This window comes from Arvicola amphibius, chromosome 8 (genome assembly GCF_903992535.2).
Source record: "Arvicola amphibius chromosome 8, mArvAmp1.2, whole genome shotgun sequence".
In the NCBI taxonomy this organism is placed as follows: Eukaryota; Metazoa; Chordata; class Mammalia; order Rodentia; family Cricetidae; genus Arvicola; species Arvicola amphibius.
This window is the reverse complement of record NC_052054.1, coordinates 98,819,098-98,841,159: the sequence shown is the minus strand read 5'-3', so window position 1 is coordinate 98,841,159 and position 22,062 is coordinate 98,819,098. Positions and strand designations below refer to the sequence as shown.

Here is a 22,062-nt window from a genome sequence, read left to right as displayed (position 1 = left end):
CTCATCCTCCCTGCCAGAGGCTTCAGACCTGTTCCTACTAGTGTGGTCCTCAGAAACATGGCCTGCATGTTGGTCTCCCACCCCATGCAACCAACCATCTGCCCACAAACTCCCAGGGACAAGACAAGCCCACGCTGACACTCCTCAGGAGACAGGATGATGTGAAGGTGTAAACCAGAGATGGGGGACATGTAATTGAAGGAGCAGAGAGACTCGGAGGCCACGGGCCACCACTCACTGCTCTGTCCCTTTAGGTGTCAGAAAGAGGGAATGTGGGCCTGGTGCTGGCCTGGCATGAGTGGCTTGGTCAGTAGAGGCCACGATAGGCTGGTGTGATTGACCTGTGTGGGAGCCGGTCAGTGGGAGTTGTGATCCTCCCACCCTCCTTGTGACTCACCGGTCATCCTGGGCTGGGTGGACATATCCTGATGAAAGGATGTTGAGGGACAGGATGTTGGGGTCGATCAGAGATTCGTCAGTTTCTGGAGTGTTTCGGATGCGACCTGCGGGAAGGGCAGTGGCTGGGTGTCATTGCCCGTCAAGGTTAGTGGCCCAGGTATGCTGAGACCGCTAGACAGAAGCCAGGTTAGCGAGTGGATTCCCTTCCTATGTGACTGCTAGACATGTAAGGGGCACTAGGGTGGACAGAGAGGCTGATGGGGAACTGATGGTTCCTGTAACATGGCCAGTGCCTCCTTCCTCTGTCTCCTTCCAGCAGAGGGCTGCGTTCTGTTTTTCAACTCTACACTTTCTGGTGGATCTCAGCTGCCTAGCTTAGCAAGCTCAGGCCTTTCTACTTGTGAGACAAGGAGATCTAAACCAGGTGAGGGGTGAGCGTACCCCATTTTATGCTTAAAAATAATAACAAAGGGAGAAGCCACATCGTCTATGCATACGCTCTTCATGCCCTAGCCACCCTTCCAGGCCTAGAAGATGCCTGCTTTTGGTGTCCATCTGTCTGTCTGCGAGAGAGACACTTCGTCTCCTAACTCCTCAGCCTGAAAGCAAATATCTTCTCATTTAAAGGAGCCCACGTCTGGCTCACAGGTTCTCTGCCTTGGCAAGAGAGTGACCAGCTTCCCTCTCCTCCACTGCACATTCTGGGCCATCCTGCCCAGCTCCCTGCAGCTCTGCAGCATAAGGATTCTGGTAGGAGACAATCTAGGGTCCTTTCTTGATGCTAGACTCTCCAGTACTTGGGATACCCATGGCAAGCAGGAGTTTAGGGCAAGGAGAACCTGCCCAAAGCAAACACTCAATGCTAGGGAATTGACCTCTACAGAGCTCTCTGCCTGAGGAGAGACTTGGGCAGGATACAAGAGGGAGGTGGGGACTGGGTTAGAGTCATCTATATCCCTCAAAGGGCCAACTATATGGAGTTTATGGCCACCAAGGTCTCTTATCTTTCCTCCATCTTGATGGCCCTTCTTCACAGTGTCCACTTCACAGGGCCTAAAAGGCCCATGCTAGGGATGCTAGGCTTGGGGATTAGCAATAACCTGAATGGGACCAAATGTTCACGGTAGTATCTCCCTCACTTCCTTTAAGTCCCCACTGCCACCCCAAATCGGCAGTTTTTGGTGTCTGCGTTTTTAGAAGAAGAGAGGTGAGATTTAAGGCAGTCTGGGTTGTCCATCTGAGCAGGAGGACATGGTGGCATGGGACACCACCGGATGACAGCATAGGCAGAACTGCCTCCACTCCAGCGACAGCTGAGTTCAGAAGCCAGGTGCTAGGCCTGACCTTGGCCTTGGAATGGATTCAGCTTGGACTCTCCCCATAGGATACTTTGATCGCGGGTTTCAGGCTTTTTCCTGATCCCTGACACAACACTTGTAAAGCCCAAGTGTCCATCCTAGGAGCCAGACCAACTCTCCACAGCCCTGTTTGTGGGGACCCAGGATGACAGGCCAGTCTAAGGACACTGGTCCTGAGATCCTGCCTACCCAGGACTGGGAGTTGCTTCTAGATAGATATACCTTGGCCCCAGGGTACAGAAGCCACATACTGGGATAGGTATCTACCCATGTCCCCAGTGAAAATCTAGGAGACAGCTTGGTAAAGGGGAATTCAAAAGATGAGGTCACAGAGAAAGACAGTGTTCTTGCCCTCCCTAGCAAGGTGCGCTAGAGCCCGACCCCATAGCACAGTAGTGGCATTAGCCAAGCTGAAGTCGTCACAGGGTGAGTGTGGCAGTCCTACCATCAAAATGCATGGAGCCTGCCCTATAAGGCCGAGGACTAGAGTAGTCTTCCATAAGCTAACACTCAGGATCATAGCCACATCCCAAGACCAGACAAAGCAGAAAAGGACCCTGAAGTGTCCCAGATAGTCCCAGACAGCATGCTAGTTGCTGGCACCCTGACTTGCAGAACTGTGACACTTGGTAGTTTCCTGTTGTTTTAAGTTTAACTGTGGTTTCAACAACCCTGGAAGGGCAACACAGATTTGGTAGAAACTTCAGATTATAACAGATCCAGGGCTCTCCCTTTTGGGCGATGGCCTGAACCACAGAAAGACTTCATGACCTAGCCAGACCCCCACACAAGACAGAACTGTGGTTAGATCCCAGGGTTTTGTCCGCTCCTGAGGTAACCCCTGCCTGCCCCACTCACCCACAACCAGCTCTCGCACTTCCTTCCAGCGGATGTGGCTTCCTGTCTCATGCAGCAGCGTCACGGTTATCCGTCTCTGGATGCCCTGTCACGTGCCAGGAGAGGGAACAGTCAGGTGGCACTATGGATACAAGGAATTTCAGGGCAGGGCAAGCTCTGGGGAAGGCAGGGAAGGCTTCCCACCTGGTGGAGAAGGAAGGTCCCCATGCAGGGCATACCGCCACGGTGGTCTACCACAGCAGGGATGTAACTGGAAAAGATGGTGGGGGTGAGATACAAAGCCCCTCCTCCATCCCACCCACAGCACGAGACCTGGTTCTAGAGTCGGTAGAGCTGAAAACGGGATCCTGAAAACCCCTTCAGGAGAGAAGGTCCTTCTGGGATGGCTCTCTATAACGGCTCTCATATTTTCGCATATTTTCCCGTGTACCTTACAAGTCAGAAAACTATACCCAATAACCTGAGTACAGCTGTGTCAGGGCTTCTGTGCTCCGTGCCTCAAGACTGGGACACTCAAGGAGAACCTGGTCCCAGTCCTCCACAGACACCAGCTCAGAGTTCCCTGGCCTTCTTTTCCCATGTTAGCCACTGTGGATTCTCAGCTGCTTTCAGAACACCATTCCCGGTGCCCTTCTCCTCTTTAATTACATACTCTTAGGCTCCAAGCTGGCACCCAACATGGACACTCCGGATATCCACTCACTCGCCATTGGCTTCCAGTTCGCAGATCTCGAAGTAGACCAGCAGGTCATATTTGCAGTGGCAGGGACCTGGGGTAGGCCGTGTCATCGTGCTGAGCTTAGTGGCGGGCACTAGGAAGACAAGAAAGCAATGTTGTGTGACGGGGCACTCACGGGGAGAGCAGCAAAGGCTGCACGGGCAACAACTTGCCCAAACAGAGGTACCCAACTGGTCTACCCATGGCCAGGTCACCCCCAGCTCTGCACAGTCAGGCATGAGAAACCTGGTACTAGTCTCAGATGTGTGGATACTTACGCTCTCTACACCCAAGTAGGAGCATGTGGCCTTACACACGTGGGTATGAGGGTGGTGGTTAGAGACTCCACGCACCACTAGGGCAGCAGAGACATTTGCTCAGAGATCCTCTCAGTGTACAGGTCTCCTCTGCCTGGACTGTTACCTGATCTACACTTGGACACAGCAAAATGTATCAATCCAAGTATGTCTTACCAAGCACCCACAACTTGCCCAGGATGCCCTAAACTCAGCCCTGCTGGCTCTCCAATATGTCTACTCCCTTACCGCTTTTACCCACCCCACCGCATCCCTGTATTCCTGGGCCCAACCATGTCTATCCACAGCCCCTGCTCTGGGCCCTTCCTCCACTGAGTCCCTGCTGAGTGCTCATTATGCCACTTGTCACTGGGTCTAAATGTCTCCCTTGCGGACAGGCTGTTGAGCACAAAGCCGAAAACTATCTACTCCTCAGGCTAGAAAGACATCTGCTGTGTCAGCTGCAGCCTGAAAGACTATTACACTCACAGTGGGTCCAACCACACTTTCACCCATAGTGGGGGCCCTCACTGCCCGGGCCCTTGGACTTAGGAGAACCTCACCCACCTGGCTTGGATAGTGGCATGACCCGGGGGAAGTGGCGACGTGAGGGCCTCAGGGGGCTGTGGAGGAAAAGTCAGAGTGAGCAGACCTAGGCTGGTGTCTGAGTCCTGGAACAGGGCAGCCTGATCAGAAGCCCATTCATGTGTCCCTTAGTTCCCTGTCCCACCAGACACAGGAAGAACCCCAGGTCTCTGTACATGCTTAGATATGAGAGGAGGAACCCTTAGGGCCTTAGATACCATCCCAGAGGCTCCACGAGGCCCCAGGGACTCAGCGCCCCAAATAATCTCTGCTGCTTCCCTCTTCCATTCCCATACCATGGGCATCCCTCAGCTGTGAGGTCTGCTCAGCTGACGAGAGATAGCATTGGAGAGGAACAAAGGCTTGTCAACATATTTCCAGACCTCAGGGTGGTTGTCATTCCTGTCCCATCTCCTGGACTCAAGGTGAGATGGCTTATAGGTCCCTTAACCTTACACCTCCGCCTCTTGAGACTTCCCTCTGTCCCCTTTCCCCAAAGACTGGGAGAATCAGACAGCTGTTCCCTTCCTAGAAGTGGCCAGCGGGCAGCAAAGCCCAGCCTATTCCCTGGAAGACTCCCATGCTTAGCTGATGGTCAAGGTACTGAGGACAGTGGTCCTTAAAGAACCCAGTTCCAAAAAGCAGCGGCAGGCATGGCCCATGCTCTGACCATGCCGGGCAGCTAGGGAGAGGACATCAGAGGTACATGGGACACTTGGGTGGCCTAGGCAGATGACCTGAGTACATCCTTGCAAAGAGGTGGGAATGGGTGCTGCTGGTAGTGGCCGAAGACCTCAAACACAATGGGCTGGCTCTTGATGTACTCGATGAAGGACTTGGTCACCTCAACCGCAATCTAGAAGGACAGGAGGGAAAGTATGGATCATATCTGAAAATGTTCTGTGTCTATGAAAACACAGTACTCTTGGCCAAGGCCTCCTGCACCGATTCTAGCCATGACATCCCTGGTTGTGGTGCCCGTGTCTGCCCAGGACCTCTATTCTGACCCCAGGCTCCAATTTTAAACAGCACAGATTCCCTTGCTACCTAGATGTATGTCAGTATCCCAGCATGGCACCGAAGGTTCTACAACCTGGTGCCAGACAGCCCCCAGGACAGCCCATTCAGAGGAGAAAGAACAGATGGGAAGGGAAAACCAAGCTTAGACTTGTAGAAGGGCATTCGAGGATAAGGGCCAGGACCTACATTTTGGACATGGTAGAATCCAAGAGGGGGTCCCCTGCCAGTGTTCTTCAGGGGCTCAGTGGAGAAGGCCTCATCATGGCGGTGGATAAAGCTGCGGATCAAGAAGAAGAACTTGAAGCAAGGACTTGCAGCAAGGACCTGTGGCCTCACTGGGCATCACATGAGGCTGCATGGCCCACAGGAGAGCATCCTACTTCCCAGCAGCCCAGGGTACAGACAACAGGCTCACTTGAACTGGCAGAAGATGTCAGCGTATTCAGCAGAGATACTGGAAGCCTGCAAGACTGTCACCCGGAAGGTGAAGGTGCTGCCTAGACGGAGGTGGTCCAGGGCTGTGTCCAGGGGTCCCTCCAGGGCAGTCTTCTCAGGGCTGTCTAGGAGGCCTTCGGGAGTCACAGCTGCTGGGCGACAGGGCAGAGTGACAGGGCCTCTAGGTGCCATGCTCTTCAAGCCCGGGTCCCACACATCTGTGCAGCACACAGCGAGGCTGCACCTACCTGAGCAGGTGTTGTTGTTGACCTCGTCAGCTGAAGGCCCCGAGTCAGCACCCTGGCCCTGGCCTTCTACAATGCGCAGCTCCTCCTGGGAGGTCCCTGAGCGGGACATCCCCACCACAGGGCCGGACTCAGACTGGAACTGTGAGGACGCAGTGTCAGAGAAAGCCCAGGAGCCAGATGGCTAAGCTAAAGCCACCCTGTCACAGAAGAGAGATCTGTGCACCGGGGCCTGGGTCTCTAGGGTCCTGAGCCAGCCTTGCCACTGACGCCCAGACGAAGCACCCGCCTGTCTGGGCCTCTCCTCCCACTGCCATGAGCAGCCCACCTTGACTCTCTGGTTTAGATGAGCTGAGGTGTGAACTGCCCGAGAGGAACACATCACCTGCCTCAGTGCCCGAGACATAGGAAAGAGAAGCCGGGAACCATTCCTGGCCTTTAGTTCCATCCAAGGGCCTTCCTCAGGCAGGTCACAGGCAGTTCTTCCATCCTGAACATCCTCAGGCTGAGATCTTAAGCCAGGTAGCTAAATAAGCGCGGCTGGAGAGGGGCACCACGTGGATTTAACCCCTCTACCATCTCCTCAGATAGTCCTTTCTGTGGGGGTCAGAGGGCAACCTCAATGGGGTTGCTCTCATTCTCACAGGTTTGAGGGAAAGCAGGAAGAAGGATGGTAGAAAATATAGTATGCTATGGGAACCCCGAGAACAGCTAACCCAAGAGAAGAGAGAATGGGGGTGCCTATTCTAAAAAGCTGCCTCTACTCACCAGCTCTATGCCTTGCTGTGGGATACCCGGGAAGATGATTGGACCAAGTGGGTCCTGACAAACTGGGGGAGGGACATTGTGTGTTTTAGACAGCAAGGGATGGGACAGGCACAGCGCTCAGGGAGAGAGAAAAGACTCCAAGCCCATGGGTCCCTGGCAGGGATCCCTAAGAGCCTAGGGTTATGTGCAAGGAGTATACAAGGCAAGTCTTCATAGTACCTTTTCAAAATGCTGGTCGTCAAAGGAGATTTTAGCAGTCCCTGACTGGCGGACCCCTGAGCCATAATCTGGAGCCTCTTCATCAGCTGCAAGAGGAATAAGCAGGGGGTTGGTTGGCCAACTTGTTTCCATAGTGGACAGAGCCAGGCCAAATGGCCCCAGGACCGTGAAGAGGGTATAGGAACCAGGTGACCAGATTCTTAGCTGCCCTGAGCAGCCAACATCACCACCTGCAGCTCAGGAGTCACCAGGACACACTAACCACCAGCCTGTGCTGCTTTGGGGACCCAGAGGTATGTCCTTGTCATACCATGAGCCACAAAGCCCCACCCTGTCCAACCTGCCTGTCCTAGGTGCTCAGGGAGAACAACAGGCTCCTGCCACCTCTCCACCACCCTCTTCAGAGCTCATGGGCCCTACTATGTCACCTCCAGCAGTGTGGCTACTCCTCTGCCACTACCCAGTGTGCTAACAGTGTCTGATAGCCAGGACCAGCCCCAATAGGGCTCACGGCCACAGGGCCGGGCAGGGGTGACAAGATTGTGTGTTTCCTAAATTCCTTTCTTTCATTGCCACAGATGGGGAGATATTAGTTATGACCCCAAACGTGATAAAATCCACTTGTCTTCATAGAAGATCTAGGGACTTCATCGTAGCCTCTTTTCCTGAATATGACTTGGGGGACAGCAGGGTGGTGGCTGCTTACAGGCCTGGGCTCTGAGCCTCACATGCCTTCCTAACTCTCAGCCCTCCTCTGATACATGGGGGACCCACCGAGTCCCACTGGGTTTAGAGTGGTGGCCATAGGAGGTAAACCTCAGCTTAAATTTGGAGATGGGATCATTCGCCGGCGATCCTAATGATGACCCCCCCACACACACCCAGAGGGCTCTTCTCACTGAGAACAGAGCAGGTTAGCCATTTCCTCTGCAAGGGCCCTAGGCGAATCCCTTGGCCTCGAGGAATATTTGGACAAGATGGAGACATCTACCCAGTATGGCTGGGAGCTGCTAGATCAGATAGGAGATGCGGGGCCTGGCAAGATGGAGGAGGAACTCCCCAGGAAGGAGGCACCCCTAAACAAGGACATCTCGGTAACATTCACTTTCCAGCAGTGAGGCCAGGGTGGTACTGAAGTCTGTGCTCTTTTACCAGGTCATAATTCCCACTCCTGGCTTTCCTTGCTAGACGGGGGCTCTGGACCAGCGCTGGGGGAAACAGTGACTTGCTCATCTAACCAATTATTAGTGCGTCATGACTGGTGATAGGTTGAAACGGGGGGGGGGGGAGGGCAGGACATTTGGAAATCACAGGCTGACAAGAGTGGCAATCACTATTAGCTTAATTAGTAGAGCTAACGTCACCTAATGTGGCCAGAATACCAGGGAAGAAATGATTAGACATTTTAGAGTAGAGGAGGAAGAGGCACTGGAAGATCAGAGGTATGAGAACCTGGGGGACAGAAGAACCTGGGGGTACACGTATATTGGTGGTATTTGGGGTGTGAGAACTTGGAGTATCATGAATCTGAGAGTATGAGAGTGAGGGAGATAGCTGGGACACGATATCTTAGAGGCAGGAGAACCTGGGGAGTATGACAATCTAGAGCAATATGAGAACCTGGGAGTGTGTAACACCCTGGGATGCTGGCCTTCCCAGATCCTCCGCAGGGGGGTGGGGGAACCCACACTGAGCCAGCGCCAGACTAACCATGGCCAACCCGCAGCATCCCGCTCAGCCCCACTCGGTTCCTCTGTCTCCCTGTCCCCAGGTGCCTGGGCAGCCATGGTATATAGACAGTGAGTACCCCAGGAAGAGAGACCACGGTCTAGGGCAGAGAAAGGAGTCTTTGAAGTGCCATTATAGTAGATGTCACCACTGACCTGCAGCTACCTTCTGAACCATGACCTCACACTGTTCTTGGTAGGCCTACAAACATTCTCCCCATGCAGGGATTGCATTATAGGACTATAGATGAGCAAGTGGAGGCCCAGGGGCTTCTGCAGCTGGCTAATCCTGGGACCTCCTGGCTATTCCAGAGGGATGGGGCATGAGAAACTATATGCCTTTTACAATGGAGGAGCCTCTGCTTTCAGGCCCACCAATGAGGAGGTCTACAGCCTCCAGCTTAGGCCTGTGCCTAAGGGAGGAACATAGAAGAGAAACTGAGGCAGCTGTTGAGAGCCACTCTGGGAGGGGCCAGCAGTCTACAGGTTCCCTTGACTATGGAGAAAGTGGCGAGTGGGCTGGGCTGGCAGGTAGGCAGCCCATGCCGCTGGGAGGTAGCAAGGAAATCTCTGGGCCCATCTGAACTGTGTGATAGGTGGGGACTCCAAGCCAGAGCAGGTTCAGGCATCCTGGGCCGAGTCTGCACAGCCGAGATGTCCCTGTCTAGTCCAGGAGAGCCTAGGAGGCTAGAACCAAGGACTTGGCACACTTTTCCTTCAAGCCCCATCTGCCTGGTTGGCCACAGGGAGGCTGGGGGGTCCTGGGTAAAGTCAGTTTCATATTGGCTCCTGCACAATATTTTTCCTCCCTCCCACCTTGGCTTGCAAAGACAAAGCCCCCCACTCCCGCCAAGGGCCTCAGAGCCACACACACCTGAGATGGCCTGCACCGCCACACGGAGGAAGCCTTTCACCTCTCCCTTTTCGCTGACGATGGCCACGCGGTGCACCAGGGGCACGGGGTACAGCAGGTTGCTCAGGTATACGAAGGCCCTGCAGGAGCAGAGCCATTGTCACAGGCGACCCTCAGGAGGTGCTCTGAGCTACAACAGTGACATCAAGGCTGGCTCACACACAACATGAAGCTGCAAGGCGGAGCGAAGCGGCGAGACAGCCAGGGCAGAGGGACTGAAGGCGAGGTGGGCTGGGCACAGGCAAGGGGGAGGGGGAGGGAGGAGGGTTTTCAGTGCTCAGAGGAGACAGGAGGGGGAGGTACAGAGAGGAAGGAACTCAGTGAGTGGAGGGCACAGCCCAGCTCAGCCTCAACATGGCTGTCTGAGAAGAGAACAGCTGAAGAGGGGGTTTCAGCCTGCTTCAAGGGCTGGAGGACCTGGGCTGAACAGGGACATGTTCACAAACCCTCAGTGCTTCGAGTACGGATGCCTACTTGCCACGGGCGCCATCAAGCAACTCCTCCATGGAGCTCCTTTAACAGACACCTGCGCCCTCTCCGCTTACCTGGAGGTCAGACACAACCCGTCCCTAGGTGTCACCCTTCTCGGGGCAGGCACAACTCCAAGTGTGTGCCCATCACTCAGAAGCCTGGACACTGCCCTGATCCTCCCTTCTAGACAACACCACCTATATCAAGAGTCTTGCTGGAGCTCCCTCGGTTGGCCTCTCCATCACCCTGCCTCTCCCACTGTCCCTAGAGGGCACCTGTCACATAGAAGTCCCCACACCTTCAGGGATGCCCAAGCTCCTTACAGAATCCTCTAAGCCCTATGCAGTCCAAGACGGCCAACCCCATCTTACTGGCCCACATGCAGCCTCCACCTGGCCACACGGGCCCATGAGTCCCAGTCATCTGTCTGCTCTCATGACAACAGCCCATTCTTGTTCTCCTATCCATTCCATCTTCTGACTTTAAGAACCTCTCTGTAGACTTTCTGGTTTTCTGTGCTTTTAATATACGACAGAGCTTCAGCAAGTTGTTCTAACAAAGTCTTCCAAGTTAGGCCTTGGAGGGTGGGAGGCAGCTATCTTCAAAGGGCCTTAATGGTCCCCCTGGGCTATCTCCCTGGGACTCACTATCCTAGCACAGTGGCCTCTCAGGAAGAGTACTAGCCCAAACCCTGTTGTTCAAGGCACCAGTCAGGGCATTACTGTGGAGAGGATGTAGAGAGCCCACAGAGGACTTTGAGGGAATAGCCACACTGGGGGTCAGGTGAAGGCCCTGTGCTGGCTGTTCAGGGACCCTGAGCCAGACGGAAACCTACCTCTGCCATCCCAAGGCCCTGATAACCTTAGTTACCTCTCTGGAGGATGCACAGAGCTTGTTTGGAATCAAGCCCAGGTTCTGGGCTAGACAGATGAGCCCTACTGGCGCTATGGGGATACCCCCTAGCTCTGTGAGCACCCATAGGGAAGCTCACCACTTGACCCTCCCCCACCATCCAGAACTAGGGGTTCTGGAGCAGTACCCAGAGAGGGAGACTGAGGCAGGGCAAGGCTGTGCCTAGGTCATTCGGTAAGACGTCAGCAGAGAGCTATCCAGGCTCCCTATGAGGCCTATTGTAAAATGGGGTGACCACAGAGACTGTAGGACCCAAAGAAGAAATGCACATCCTGGGGGAGCTGCTGCTCCCCAACACCTGGAAGGTAGCTTATCAACACTGTCCTAACAGTGATGCTCCAAAATTTAGCTAGCTGTGTTCTCCTCTTTGATGGAGGTAGAGTCTAGAGTCTAGCATGGCCCATTAGAGCTGGTGCAATATGACACACAGGCTCATTTCACAAGAGAAGAAACTGATGCATAAAAATATTGGGCAGTAGCCAGGGGTGGCAGCAAGGGCCAGAGCTAGGATGGGACCTGCAAGCCACCCTCTAGGCAGCTCTCAGTCCTGTCACTCATTGCTTGGCAGCGCAACTAAACACGAACCAATCTTGCATCTCCATCTTTTAGAACTTCCTCCCATCTGAGAGAGAAAACCCAGGCTGCCATGGTCCCCACTCAAGCTGGAGGGACAATATGGCCCACATCTAATCCTAACCCTAATCGCTCACTGGAGGCTGGGGTCATGTACTGAAAGAGACCCATTTGTGGCCAAAGCCCCGGATCCTCCCTGACATCATGATCCACACAGATCACATGGGAACTGTGGGTCCAGCTGCAGATGTGGGGTCAGATGTTGGTGAGGACAAAAATGATGCAATGCCCCCCTTTTCTCTACACGATCTACATGACCAACCCAGCCCAATTGGCACTGTGGTGGGGTCATTCGGGTAGAAGAGATAGATCTCTGAGCCTGGACTGCCTTTGAGGGGCAGCACTGGTTTTGAAGGGGCCACAAGCTGAATCTGGAAGACTTCTGTGCCCCCACTCTGAGTAGAACTCATTCAGCCAGCACACCTGGGAGATGAGGGCACCCAGGCGGACACTGCTCAGGGGGACAATAGACTCTAGCCTTCATCTTACCTGTTCTCTGGGCACCAGAAACAACTAGAAGACAGTGTAAGCCGCTACAGGGTCAGAACACAGCCCTTGCAAACCTTAGTGTGCGACATCAGTCAAACACCCAGCTGCTCTCAGTCAGAAGAATACTGTCACAGCCACACTGGCAACAACAGGGGTGTCAGACAAGGAGGCCCACCATGGAGCTAAGAGACTCAGGGCTTCATGGAGCTAACAGGTACAGCTTCTTGCTGCGTCAACATTTACCCCTCTAGTACCCTCCCCAGATCCTGGCCCCTATACCTTTAACTCTTATCCTCCTCTCTCCAGTGCCTGCCTCCCTGCCCCCATCTTCTGGATGTGTGTGAGGTAGAAAATGGGAGCCTCTGGGCCCATTTCACCAGTCAGCTCAACCACATCCCCAGGCCACCTGACACCTGACCATCAGAGACCTGGGATGTGAGAAGGGGCTCCCTGGTTATAGCCATGAGATGACTGCCCAGATCCAGAGTACCTTGAAGCAGACTTAAACACCCAAAAGAAGAGAGGAGGGCAGGACGGGCAGAGCGGCTCGTGTGGCGAGGCAGGAGGGAGGAGGCAGCGCTAACCACAGATTGGTGAGGTGCAGAAACGCATGCTGGGACCCCGGGAAGCCTTTCCAGAGGGGACGAGAGTGGGCACCGCAATTTTGCTTAAGCTTTGGAGAGAGAGCCAGCAGCTACCAGAGGGTAAAAGGAAAACCAAGGTGGAGCCCTCCTCAGGGTTGGGCCTGCATAGCTGCTGTGCAGAGAAGCCAATTCTTGCCAAACCAAAAAGGTCAGGATATTGCCAAATGAAGCCTTGCACAGAGCACCCCACAATACAGGGGCCCGGGCCTCTCATGGATGACTTTTGCTAAGTTTGGTCATTTTGTGAAATCTCAAATCCACAAGAGGGGGAAACAACATTGGAAGGACCCAGCTCTTTTCACGAGACTGCAGAGCCTGTACCCCATGTCTCCTCAATACCATTGTCCTCTGTGTCTCCTGACCCCTTGTCTACCTGACACCCGGAACCACACCCAGGGCCCAGCAGGCATGGGAGGTCTGATACTATAGCCCAAGGCTCACTGAAGGTGGAGAGAGCCTGTGCAGAGCTGGACTGCAATCTGTATCTCTTGCTCAGGCTCAGCGGGGTGGAAGTCCAGACCCAGGGTACCTCAGAGGGAGAGGTTACCCATCTGTGTGCAGCTGGCTCGCTCATCATGGCTAACATCAGCCAATGACAGTTAGGAGAACACATCAGAGAAGTTCCTGGCCAGTGATATGGGACCTGCTACGTCCCAAAAGGGAGAGGGGCTCTCACACCATCACCTCCATTCAAGGAAGGAAGGAACGGCATGGAAAGTCCATCGTCTGTAAGGGACCATGCTCAGCCTTGAACTTTCAATACTTGTGCCCCAAGATCAAGAGTTCTGAAACTCCCACTGTCAGAAGATCAGTCTTAAACTCCACAAGAGGACACTCCTAAGACTGCAGCCCTTCCAAGCAGGTAGGCAACAAACCCTAGCATGTCTGAAGTTATGCGCCTTACCGCTGAAGCCAGCAACTAGGCTGGCCTCCCTGTAGCTCACTCCCCCAACCTCAGCCTCCCTCACCTATTCCAGAAAGTAAGCAGCTGGGGGTTCTCTGCAAAGGGCACATGCCCTTCTCATCACGTTGGCCTGGCCGGTCAGGGGCTTGGAACTGTTCTCACCTGCTAGGCTCCACAAAATTAAGGCAGACAGGTGGAGGCCCTTCCTCTCCTGCCCTGGGAGGCTCACAGCCTGGCTCTTTTTCTCAGAACAGAGTAGCATTGAATACATAGGGTACCTTCTTTTTGGACAGCAGTGGAATAAGCAAGAAGGCACCTCAATTGAATAAAGCTGAGTCCCAAGACAAGGGTTTGGAGCATCCTTCCTCGGCATATCTTTCTTCCTATCTCAAATGCCCCTTGAACCCTGCCCAAGGAGTCATGGAATCTTGGTCACTTCCTACGGCCACTATAGGAACTATCCAGAGTGGGCACGGGGAGCTCTTGGCTGTAGCTCTGTACTCCAAGCCCCAGCCTCTTTGCCACTGGCCCCAGACTCTTCCCCGCTGAGCCAGAGTATCCCTCTCCTAAATGCGCATATATCCCCGCTGTGAAGACACAGGGGAGCCGGGCTTTCTCAGTTCCCTCAGAGGCTAGCCCTAGCCTGCCTGACCCAGAGGGTCTGGTGTCTGCCCTGATACCCCATTGATTGCCTCAGCAGAGCTCCTATGCAAAAGAGCTGGTTCCTCCCCAGCATGCGTGCCTCAACCTCACCAACCTTCCTACTAAACTGAACAGGGGGGGCCGGTCGTAAAACGGGTCCCGGCCTTCGCACAGCGTGTGCTCCGGAAAGACGTCGTCCTCCAGGTCCTCCTCCTCCTCCTCCTCCTCCTCCTCCTCCTCCTCCTCCTCCTCCTCCTCCTCCTCCCCCACGCTCTGCTCCTCGGCAGGCTCGGTGGTGTCGGAGTCGGGGCTCGAGAAGGTGGGGGAGGGGGTGAGAGCAGCCATGCGCTCGCTCATGCATGTGTTGAGAAGAGGGTAGCTGTTGCAGCCAGAGATGACTGAACTGAGGTTAGTGCGACAAGACAGAAAGAGGTTAACACCAGCTACTCTGGGGAAGGTGGGGCGGGGTGGGGCGGGACAAGGAGGACTTCTGTTTCCAACCAAGCACCAACCACCAAGAAACGCTGCTTTAAAAGACAACGAACAAAAAAGGTGCCCAGTCTGGGAAGAGGAAACAAAACAAAACACCCCAAACTAACAACGACAACAGAATCCATTATCAAGTAGAAGGCTCTGGAAAGCACCACCAACAGGTATGAGCGAGAACAAGGGTCCAGGCTGGCCATAGCCAAAGCTCTTTGAGGACCTCCTTGGATGACATGGGGGTCGGAGACTAGATACAGACACCAGACTGGAAAACAAGGAAGGAGCCTCTGTGTTCCCACCCCTCAAAAACACTAGTCACTTAGAATGCCTGCTCTAGGCACCTGGGTGCTGGGGCAACACACACACTCATGGATATGTATCACAGTAGGTGATGGCAGTAGTGACAAGATGCCACTCCAGGTCTCCTAAAAAAAGCTGGGCCTACAGGTGCATGATGAGGAATGAGAGGGAACATGGCTCTTTCTTGACTCAGGGCCTGGGCTCTGACCCCACTGTGCGCTCTCTCTCTCTCTCTCTCTCTCTCTCTCTCTCTCTCTCTCTCTTTCTGGACAGGGAGGAGGTGCCCACCTGCCCACCAGCCGGAACCAGGGGAAGCGATCATAGAAAGGGTCCCCGCCAGTCACCACGTTGTCACAGTCCTCAACAACGCTGGAGGGCACCTCTGCGGCTCTGTCATACATCTCCCGCATCAGGTCCAGGCGTTGTCTGTTGGGGTTCAAAGACCACGTAGGCTCAGACCAGTGCCCAGGAGTAGCCTGGCACCCCATTCCTCCTAAGGCATCAGACTCAACCTGGTTTCATCACCACCATCCTGTCAGGGTCACAGGCTCAGAGGTCTGCCAGCTAGAAACCCATGTGGTCCTTAGAATTCAGCATCCACAGGAAACCCATGAGAATGGCAGGTCACCCCAATTGCCTCCCAAGTCCTCCCCGGTGATGGCAAAGGTGAGCTGAATAGACTTGACAAGGCAGGGCACAGCTGGAGAGCTGACAGAGATGTGGGGAGACACCCTACAGCAACTCAAAGGCGGGATTGGTAACACAGCCCTGAGAGCTCTTGTGAGGCAGGAAAGGGAATGGAGACCACAAAGCCTTTTTAAATCTCACCCCACCCCCAGGCAGGACAAAATGTAGGAGGAAGAAAATGAGATTGTGCTCTCTAGAGGGCTCAGAGTTTGCCTTCTAGGAAGATAAGTGTCCACTACGGGTGGTGGTATATTCAGCCTGACTTCCCAGGACACAGCAGGGAGGCACACACAAATTGAACACGAAAAGGGTGTGCCTACTAATAATGTTTGCTGTTCATATTTGCTATCTTCAGGAGGCCTGACTGACCAGGAAGAGCCCTCTCTACCTAGCTCAGTGGTTCTCAACCTTCCTAATACTGTGGCCCCTCAACACAGTTCCTCCTGTTGTGGTGACTCCCACCCATAAAATTATTCTTGTTGCTACTTCATAACTGTAATTTTGCAACTGTTACAAACTGTAATGTGTAATCTGTGTTTTCTAGTAGTCTTAGGCGACCCCTGTGAAAGGGTCATTTGTCCCCAAGGTGTCCCGACTCACAGGTTGAGAACCTCTGCTCTAATCCCGAGAGGTAACTAACAACTCATTCGTGAGCCTGCCTTCTACATACAAACCCACAGACCCCAAGTCCACACCCACCTCCCCTCTTCCTAAGGTCTCATGCACTTGACCAGTGTTCTCTCTGCCTTCAATCACCAAGGACAGCGAGAAACTAGGAAGGTCCTTTGCTCAAGGCTGGCCTAATTCAGGGAGCTGGTCCACAGAGACCAGCTGCTCCACATTTTCCTCAGCAGTCCCAGGAACACTCTGGCTTTCTTACTCCTAGCCTGCCCTGGTGCCTAGTTATGGGCCTGTCTTGTGCCTCCTCTTTCCAGGGCTGTGAGTACATTCTACCCTTCTCGTGGCAGATGCCTACGTCATTACCCGGTCATCTTCAGACATGAAGACTTGGCATGAGTTTGGGGAGGAGCCTAAGGAGGCAGAAGTACTCATAAAACACTCAAGCAGTGGGAAACTTCAGTAACGGCGGGGCACTACTGATGCCCTTCCACCTGCCCAGATCCTCAGTCTTCCAGGGGCTGAGGGGATGATTTCCCTCAGGCATGCAGAGTGGAGAAGCCAGCCCCCTCCCACCCCATCTCTAAGGACCTTGGCACAGACCTGAATGGAGACACTGAGCCACCCTCCAGTCCCCTCTACTGCCTGAGTGCTCCTCAAAAGTTACAACCGGAGTTATACACTGGCATTGTTGCGAAGCACACCCCAGTCTGCTTCTGCCCCCGGGGAAGACACCCGTCCACCATCCACCTCACTGCCCATCAGCGGCACCTGAGTTTCTCTAGCGTCCAGTAGTGGGTGGCCCCATTCTTCTGATCCTGGACCTCCACTGCCACAATGGTTCGGGGGAAGGGCCGTGTCTCTCGGTCTTTGGCAGCTTCTGGAGGCAGTAGGTCTGGCGGCAGTGGGGAGTAGAGGGTGTCTGTGAGGAGGACAAACTGGAACTGGACCTGTAAGGGGAGAAGATGCTCATTCATCCACTCCTTGCTGAGAGGGAGCCAGGTTTCCAGGGGGCTTCTCCCCACGCCACCGAGACTGCAGCTCTATATTCCATAGTTCATCAACTATTCAACCAGTCACGGAAAAAATGGTCAACACTCTGACCCCGGTCCCCACCATTGCTTGTTGATTCCCAAGCCCAGTTCCAGGGCTTCCTTCAACCACCCACACTGGACACCTAGTTCAGGCAAGAGCCCCACTCAGCTCTAGGGCTGACTGCGTGCTGGTACTGAGCTGTGACTATAAGCAACTAGCCCATCACTCATGAGGAACCCAACTCCTCTGATGGATTCTCACCTTCTTCTTTAGCTCCACGCTGATGGCGTTGGCCTCCTTCAGGAAGATGGCATTGCCCCACAACAGGTCCCGTAGAGAAGTGAACTGGTACCACTTCCATTTCCGGAAGGCCCACAATGCCAGCTCACACTCCCGCTCGGTCCACTGGACTATGGGAGAAGCCATGGGCGTCATCAAAGAAAGCGATAATATAGCCTACCACAACCTGAGTCCCGAAAGATCAAAATGGCTTGGGAATGTCACAGGACCAGCTGAGTGGACCCGGTCCACACTGTAGCTGGTCTGTTAAATAAAGAGTAGCCCTTATATAGTTAATGTAGTCAGAGATAGATGTTGAAGGGCAGGCTAACTTCCAGCCCTCTCTTCTCAGATAAAGGCTCCTCTGATCAGTCCCTGCCATACTGGGTTGGGGTCCCCAGGCTCGCATTCCTGATTTCATACTAAGCCCTCTTGGTGTGGAGAAAGGAGACCCCAACAGAAGGACCAGTCGAACAAGTAGTGTGGAAATGCCCCAGGTCACCCAAAGATTAAGTGGGCTTCTCAAATAAGCTTCCCTAATAGGTTGGAAGTCAAAGCAGCTCAGAGAGGCCATATCACCAGTGATAGCCACACCAGCCTTGCGGGGCTGGCAGTGGGGAAGGACACTCTTGGGAGAGGAAGAGGAAGGGCGGAGTAGAGGCTTACATGCCCTCTATTTATGAAGCCCTCCTGAAAAGGGGAATCCTTACCTGAGGTGCAGAGTGAACCAGGTGGTCTCCACATACCACACAGTGAACATGGAGAGCCCTCGTCAGTACCCATGGTTCTGGCCCACTCCCATTAACAAACGTGTCTGTGTGCGTGAGATGTGTGGTCACTTGCTTCAGTACAACCTCCCAAATCCTGCCAGTATAATAGTGCCCAGAATGAAGGAGGTTTACCTCCCAGGGCAAAAGTTCAGACCTCCAGAGAGACATCTGGGACCTGCTCTTTCAGGCCCTGTTGCTAGGAGACAAGCCCATCTTGAGTCCTTACCTTCATCCTCTGGTTCTTCCTCCTCCTCATTCACCTCTGGGTAGTACCTGGAATCCATCTGCTTCTGTAGGGCCTCCAGCTTACTCTCATAGTCCTGAAGAGATAGGGAGGGCCTGTGGCTCTGCCATCGACTGAGACGGTCTCACCCTAGCCCACTGGAGTGCAAAGGAGGGACCAGGCCAGCAAAGAGCATGGCCAGAGGGAGCAGAGAGCTGCCTTCCCAGTGGGCTAGGGCATATAGGGGTCTGGAAAGCGGGGTGCACATCCTCACCAGCCTCTGCTGCTCCAGCAGGTATGTGGCCTCCTCCCGTTCTCGCCGGTACTGGTCCTCCAGCTCCTGGAGCCTACAAGAGAGCATCAGGTGAACACAAAGCCATGAGACTTGGCAGGCGGGCATCTGTGCCCAGGCCTTACCTCTGCTCCATCTCCTGCTTCATGTCAATGCCCTGCTTCTCCAGCAGTTCCCGTTGGGCAAAGGCCCAGTCCACTGGCTCGGCAGGCGTCTCTGCACAGGGGGTTCGCTCACGCTCTTGGCGGGCCTGCTCAGGGTGGTTAAAACGGAACACGTGGCTCTTGCCCATGATGATGCGGTTTCCTGGGAGATGGAGGCAAAAGCAGCCTTGGGGTACCTGTGGGTTCCAGTTGCCCTCAAGGATGGGAGAAGAAGGGAGACAGGGGTGCAGGTACTTCATCTGCCTGGGTATCCTAGCATCACCCACCTCAGGAAGAGCATCCAGCCCCCCAAACCCTGGCTCCAAATCACCTTTCTCCTTGGAATGGGACCCTTTGTCGTCTCCCAAATCTATTCCCTTGACTATGTGGTTTAAGTTTTGTAGGAGGGATTGGTAATGTTTAGAGACACAGGCTATAGAAGTCCCAGGATGCTATAAGGCGAAGTTCAAAGGATTCGAACACTGATTGGAGATCAGATGTAAGACCGCTCATGAGGTTTCAGATGAGAACAGGATTCCACAAGAACTTGGGCTAGAGGTTATTCACACTATATCCTGGCAAAGAACATGGCTATGTGTTGTGTCCATGTGCTAAGACCATGTGAGAGGCTGGATTTCAAAGTGTCGGACTAATTAACTTGGTGGAAGGGATTTCAAGGCAGCATAGCCTCCAGGCAGCTACGGCATGGGCTTTAATGGCTGCTTCTAGCCCTGTTTACAGTAAGATTGGAGAGCAACAACCTGAGCAGAAAAGATTTTAAAACTTGAAAGTTTTAGTAGAAAAGAAGCACAATGACATGCTAGAGCCAAGGGAGGTGTGTGCACAGGCTGTCTCAGGAAGTACTTCCCTGTGTCCAATCAACCAGGCACTCAGTGGCCACTGCAGCTGTGACCCAGGAAGTACTTCCCTGTGTCCAAACATCCAGGCACTCAGTGGCCACTGCAGCCGTGACCCAAGCAGGCCCAGATACCACTCAAGCTGGCAGTATCCAAGTGATGATGATTTTGCAGATATGTGAACCATTAGAGTTACATAGTTACAGAGGCTTCCAAACAGATATCAATGTAAGTTTGGAGAGGTCAGTTTTATATACTTTTCATATATTTATAATATATATTAAATATATATTATAGAAATTATAAACCTCACAGGCAGACCTTGAAAAGAGAGCATATAGAGCCGTGAGGGTAAATGCTGTGTTTCTGTGAAGACCCCCGCATGCTAGAGATGCCCAGAACACAGAACATCTTCTGAGGAAAGCCATGAGCCACAGCAGAGCCTTCCAGGAGATGAGCCTTGTAGGCTACAGCGGGAGAGGTCAGAGGGATGAGGCTACCGAGGCCTTTGAAGTTTGCATCATACACCACATGCCTTAGCTTCTAAACTCGGAGCTATGGGACTTGACGTTTGCCCTGCTGAGTTTGTGTCTTGCTTTAGCCCCGTTCCTCCTGGCTAATTTTCTTTTCCTTCCCTTCAGTATGGGAATGTACACCCTCTCTCATCATGTACCAGAAGTGTGTCATTTCCATTTTGGTGTTACATGGGCTCACCACAGTTTGGCCTGAGCCTAAGAGGACACTTTACACTTGGGCTCCTAAGCAATGATAGAACTTTAAGTGTGTGGAGACTCCTGGAGATAGACGGAATACGCTTTGCATTGTGAGATGGGCACAGCGTGGGGGACTAGGAGTAGAATGCTGTGGGTTCAGTACGGTGTCTCCCTCAAAGGTTCATGTGTTGAAGGTTAGGGGTCCAGCCAGTGGCACTATTGAGAGGTGATCAGATTATGAGAGTACTAACTTCACTGGCCGATTAATCTATTGGTGAGTTCACTGGAGGATGAGTGAGTGACCCGGGGGCATGTTGGCGGAAGTAGAGCGTGTGCCTTTGAAGGGTGTGTCTGTTTCCAGAACCTTCTTATTCTCGCCTCAGCTTCCTGGCTACAGAGGTGAGCAGCTCCGTTTCACCCACCATCCCACAATGATGCTCTGACTACCACAGGCCCAAAGCAGTGAAGATGGGCTGGAGCCTCTGAAACTGTGAGCCAGAAGCAATCCTTTCCCCCTAAATGCTTTCCTCGGATGCTCTGTTTCAGCAACAGATGGTGACTGGCTCTCCTGTAAGTCAGTGCCTTGAGATGTCTCCTTATAGATGTGTGTACATTTCAGTACTCATCTGCCCAGCTCTGTCTTCAATCCCATGTACATCCATGCCTCCTATCATGTAGGCAAGAGCTACATCATCCGGGGACCCGCCTTATATATCCTATATGACTTTCCTGAAAGAGATTTTAACACCTCCATGTGTGTGGTTTTTATAGCAGCAGGGTGGGAATTATAGGATTTAATCTCAGGAAATTGGTGTTGAAGGGGGCGCTAACCTGTCCTACATTGACCGTTCTGTAATACCACAGTGTGGCCAACCATCTGTCTGTCTCCTGCCCTCTCTCCTGAGCATAGCCCAACAAAGTGACCATTTGAGACCTCCCACTCTGACTTCTCACTCTGCACTAATCCAGTATCCTGTGAGTGGGAACCCCTCTGCTTTTCTAGTCTCAGGTCCAGGCACTCTAGTCCTCAAGTGCCCAGTTTGGGGACCAGAGGGTCTCAGGGGCTGCTCATGGCAATGCTGCCTTTCGTTGGGAGCAAACTGTGCCTGAGAGGATGAGCACCAAGGCTTCACCTTGTCTACCCTGCAGTCCCCGAGTGCTCCCAGCCATACCTGACCGCAGGATGCTGGGCTCAGTGACTTTTTTGCCATTGACATATGTGTCAGCTCCTTCACAGGGCTCCAGGGTCACCACGGCTGCAAGACAGTTAAGAGGGACACTGTAAGAAGCCGTTACTTCAGTGGCTCAGCTCTCCTGGCCCCTGGCAGGCACCAGTGAGGGTCTTCATTCCCGGCTGGCCATAGAACCTGATCATGACCCCTGGATGAACTCAAGGGTCCCATCACTTAGTCAAGGAGGAAAA

General features: G+C 53.5%; 1 protein-coding gene across 12 annotated transcripts in view; it reads right to left on the bottom strand.

Moving 5' to 3' along the window:
• The window catches only part of Kif1a (kinesin family member 1A), a 65,462-nt gene that overhangs the window by 17,847 nt on the left and 25,553 nt on the right, over positions 1 to 22,062 (bottom strand). For 7 of the 12 annotated variants that reach the window (XM_038338755.1, XM_038338756.1, XM_038338752.1 and 4 more), the window contains 18 exons: positions 21,812 to 21,895; positions 19,052 to 19,232; positions 18,909 to 18,981; positions 18,638 to 18,731; positions 17,624 to 17,772; positions 17,099 to 17,277; positions 15,311 to 15,448; positions 9,503 to 9,621; positions 6,902 to 6,987; positions 5,918 to 6,056; positions 5,650 to 5,818; positions 5,421 to 5,511; positions 4,952 to 5,070; positions 4,197 to 4,252; positions 3,319 to 3,427; positions 2,799 to 2,865; positions 2,616 to 2,700; positions 398 to 503 (listed from right to left, as the gene is read on the bottom strand). In XM_038338755.1, coding sequence (XP_038194683.1) covers positions 398 to 503; positions 2,616 to 2,700; positions 2,799 to 2,865; positions 3,319 to 3,427; positions 4,197 to 4,252; positions 4,952 to 5,070; positions 5,421 to 5,511; positions 5,650 to 5,818; positions 5,918 to 6,056; positions 6,902 to 6,987; positions 9,503 to 9,621; positions 15,311 to 15,448; positions 17,099 to 17,277; positions 17,624 to 17,772; positions 18,638 to 18,731; positions 18,909 to 18,981; positions 19,052 to 19,232; positions 21,812 to 21,895 — 2,044 coding nt within the window. Of the gene's footprint in view, positions 1 to 397; positions 522 to 2,528; positions 2,701 to 2,798; positions 2,866 to 3,318; positions 3,428 to 4,196; positions 4,253 to 4,951; positions 5,071 to 5,420; positions 5,512 to 5,649; positions 5,819 to 5,917; positions 6,057 to 6,901; positions 6,988 to 9,502; positions 9,622 to 14,351; positions 14,640 to 15,310; positions 15,449 to 17,098; positions 17,278 to 17,623; positions 17,773 to 18,637; positions 18,732 to 18,908; positions 18,982 to 19,051; positions 19,233 to 21,811; positions 21,896 to 22,062 lie in introns of all 12 variants that reach the window. The other 5 variants (XM_038338746.1, XM_038338747.1, XM_038338745.1 and 2 more) reach the window with 3 other exon arrangements.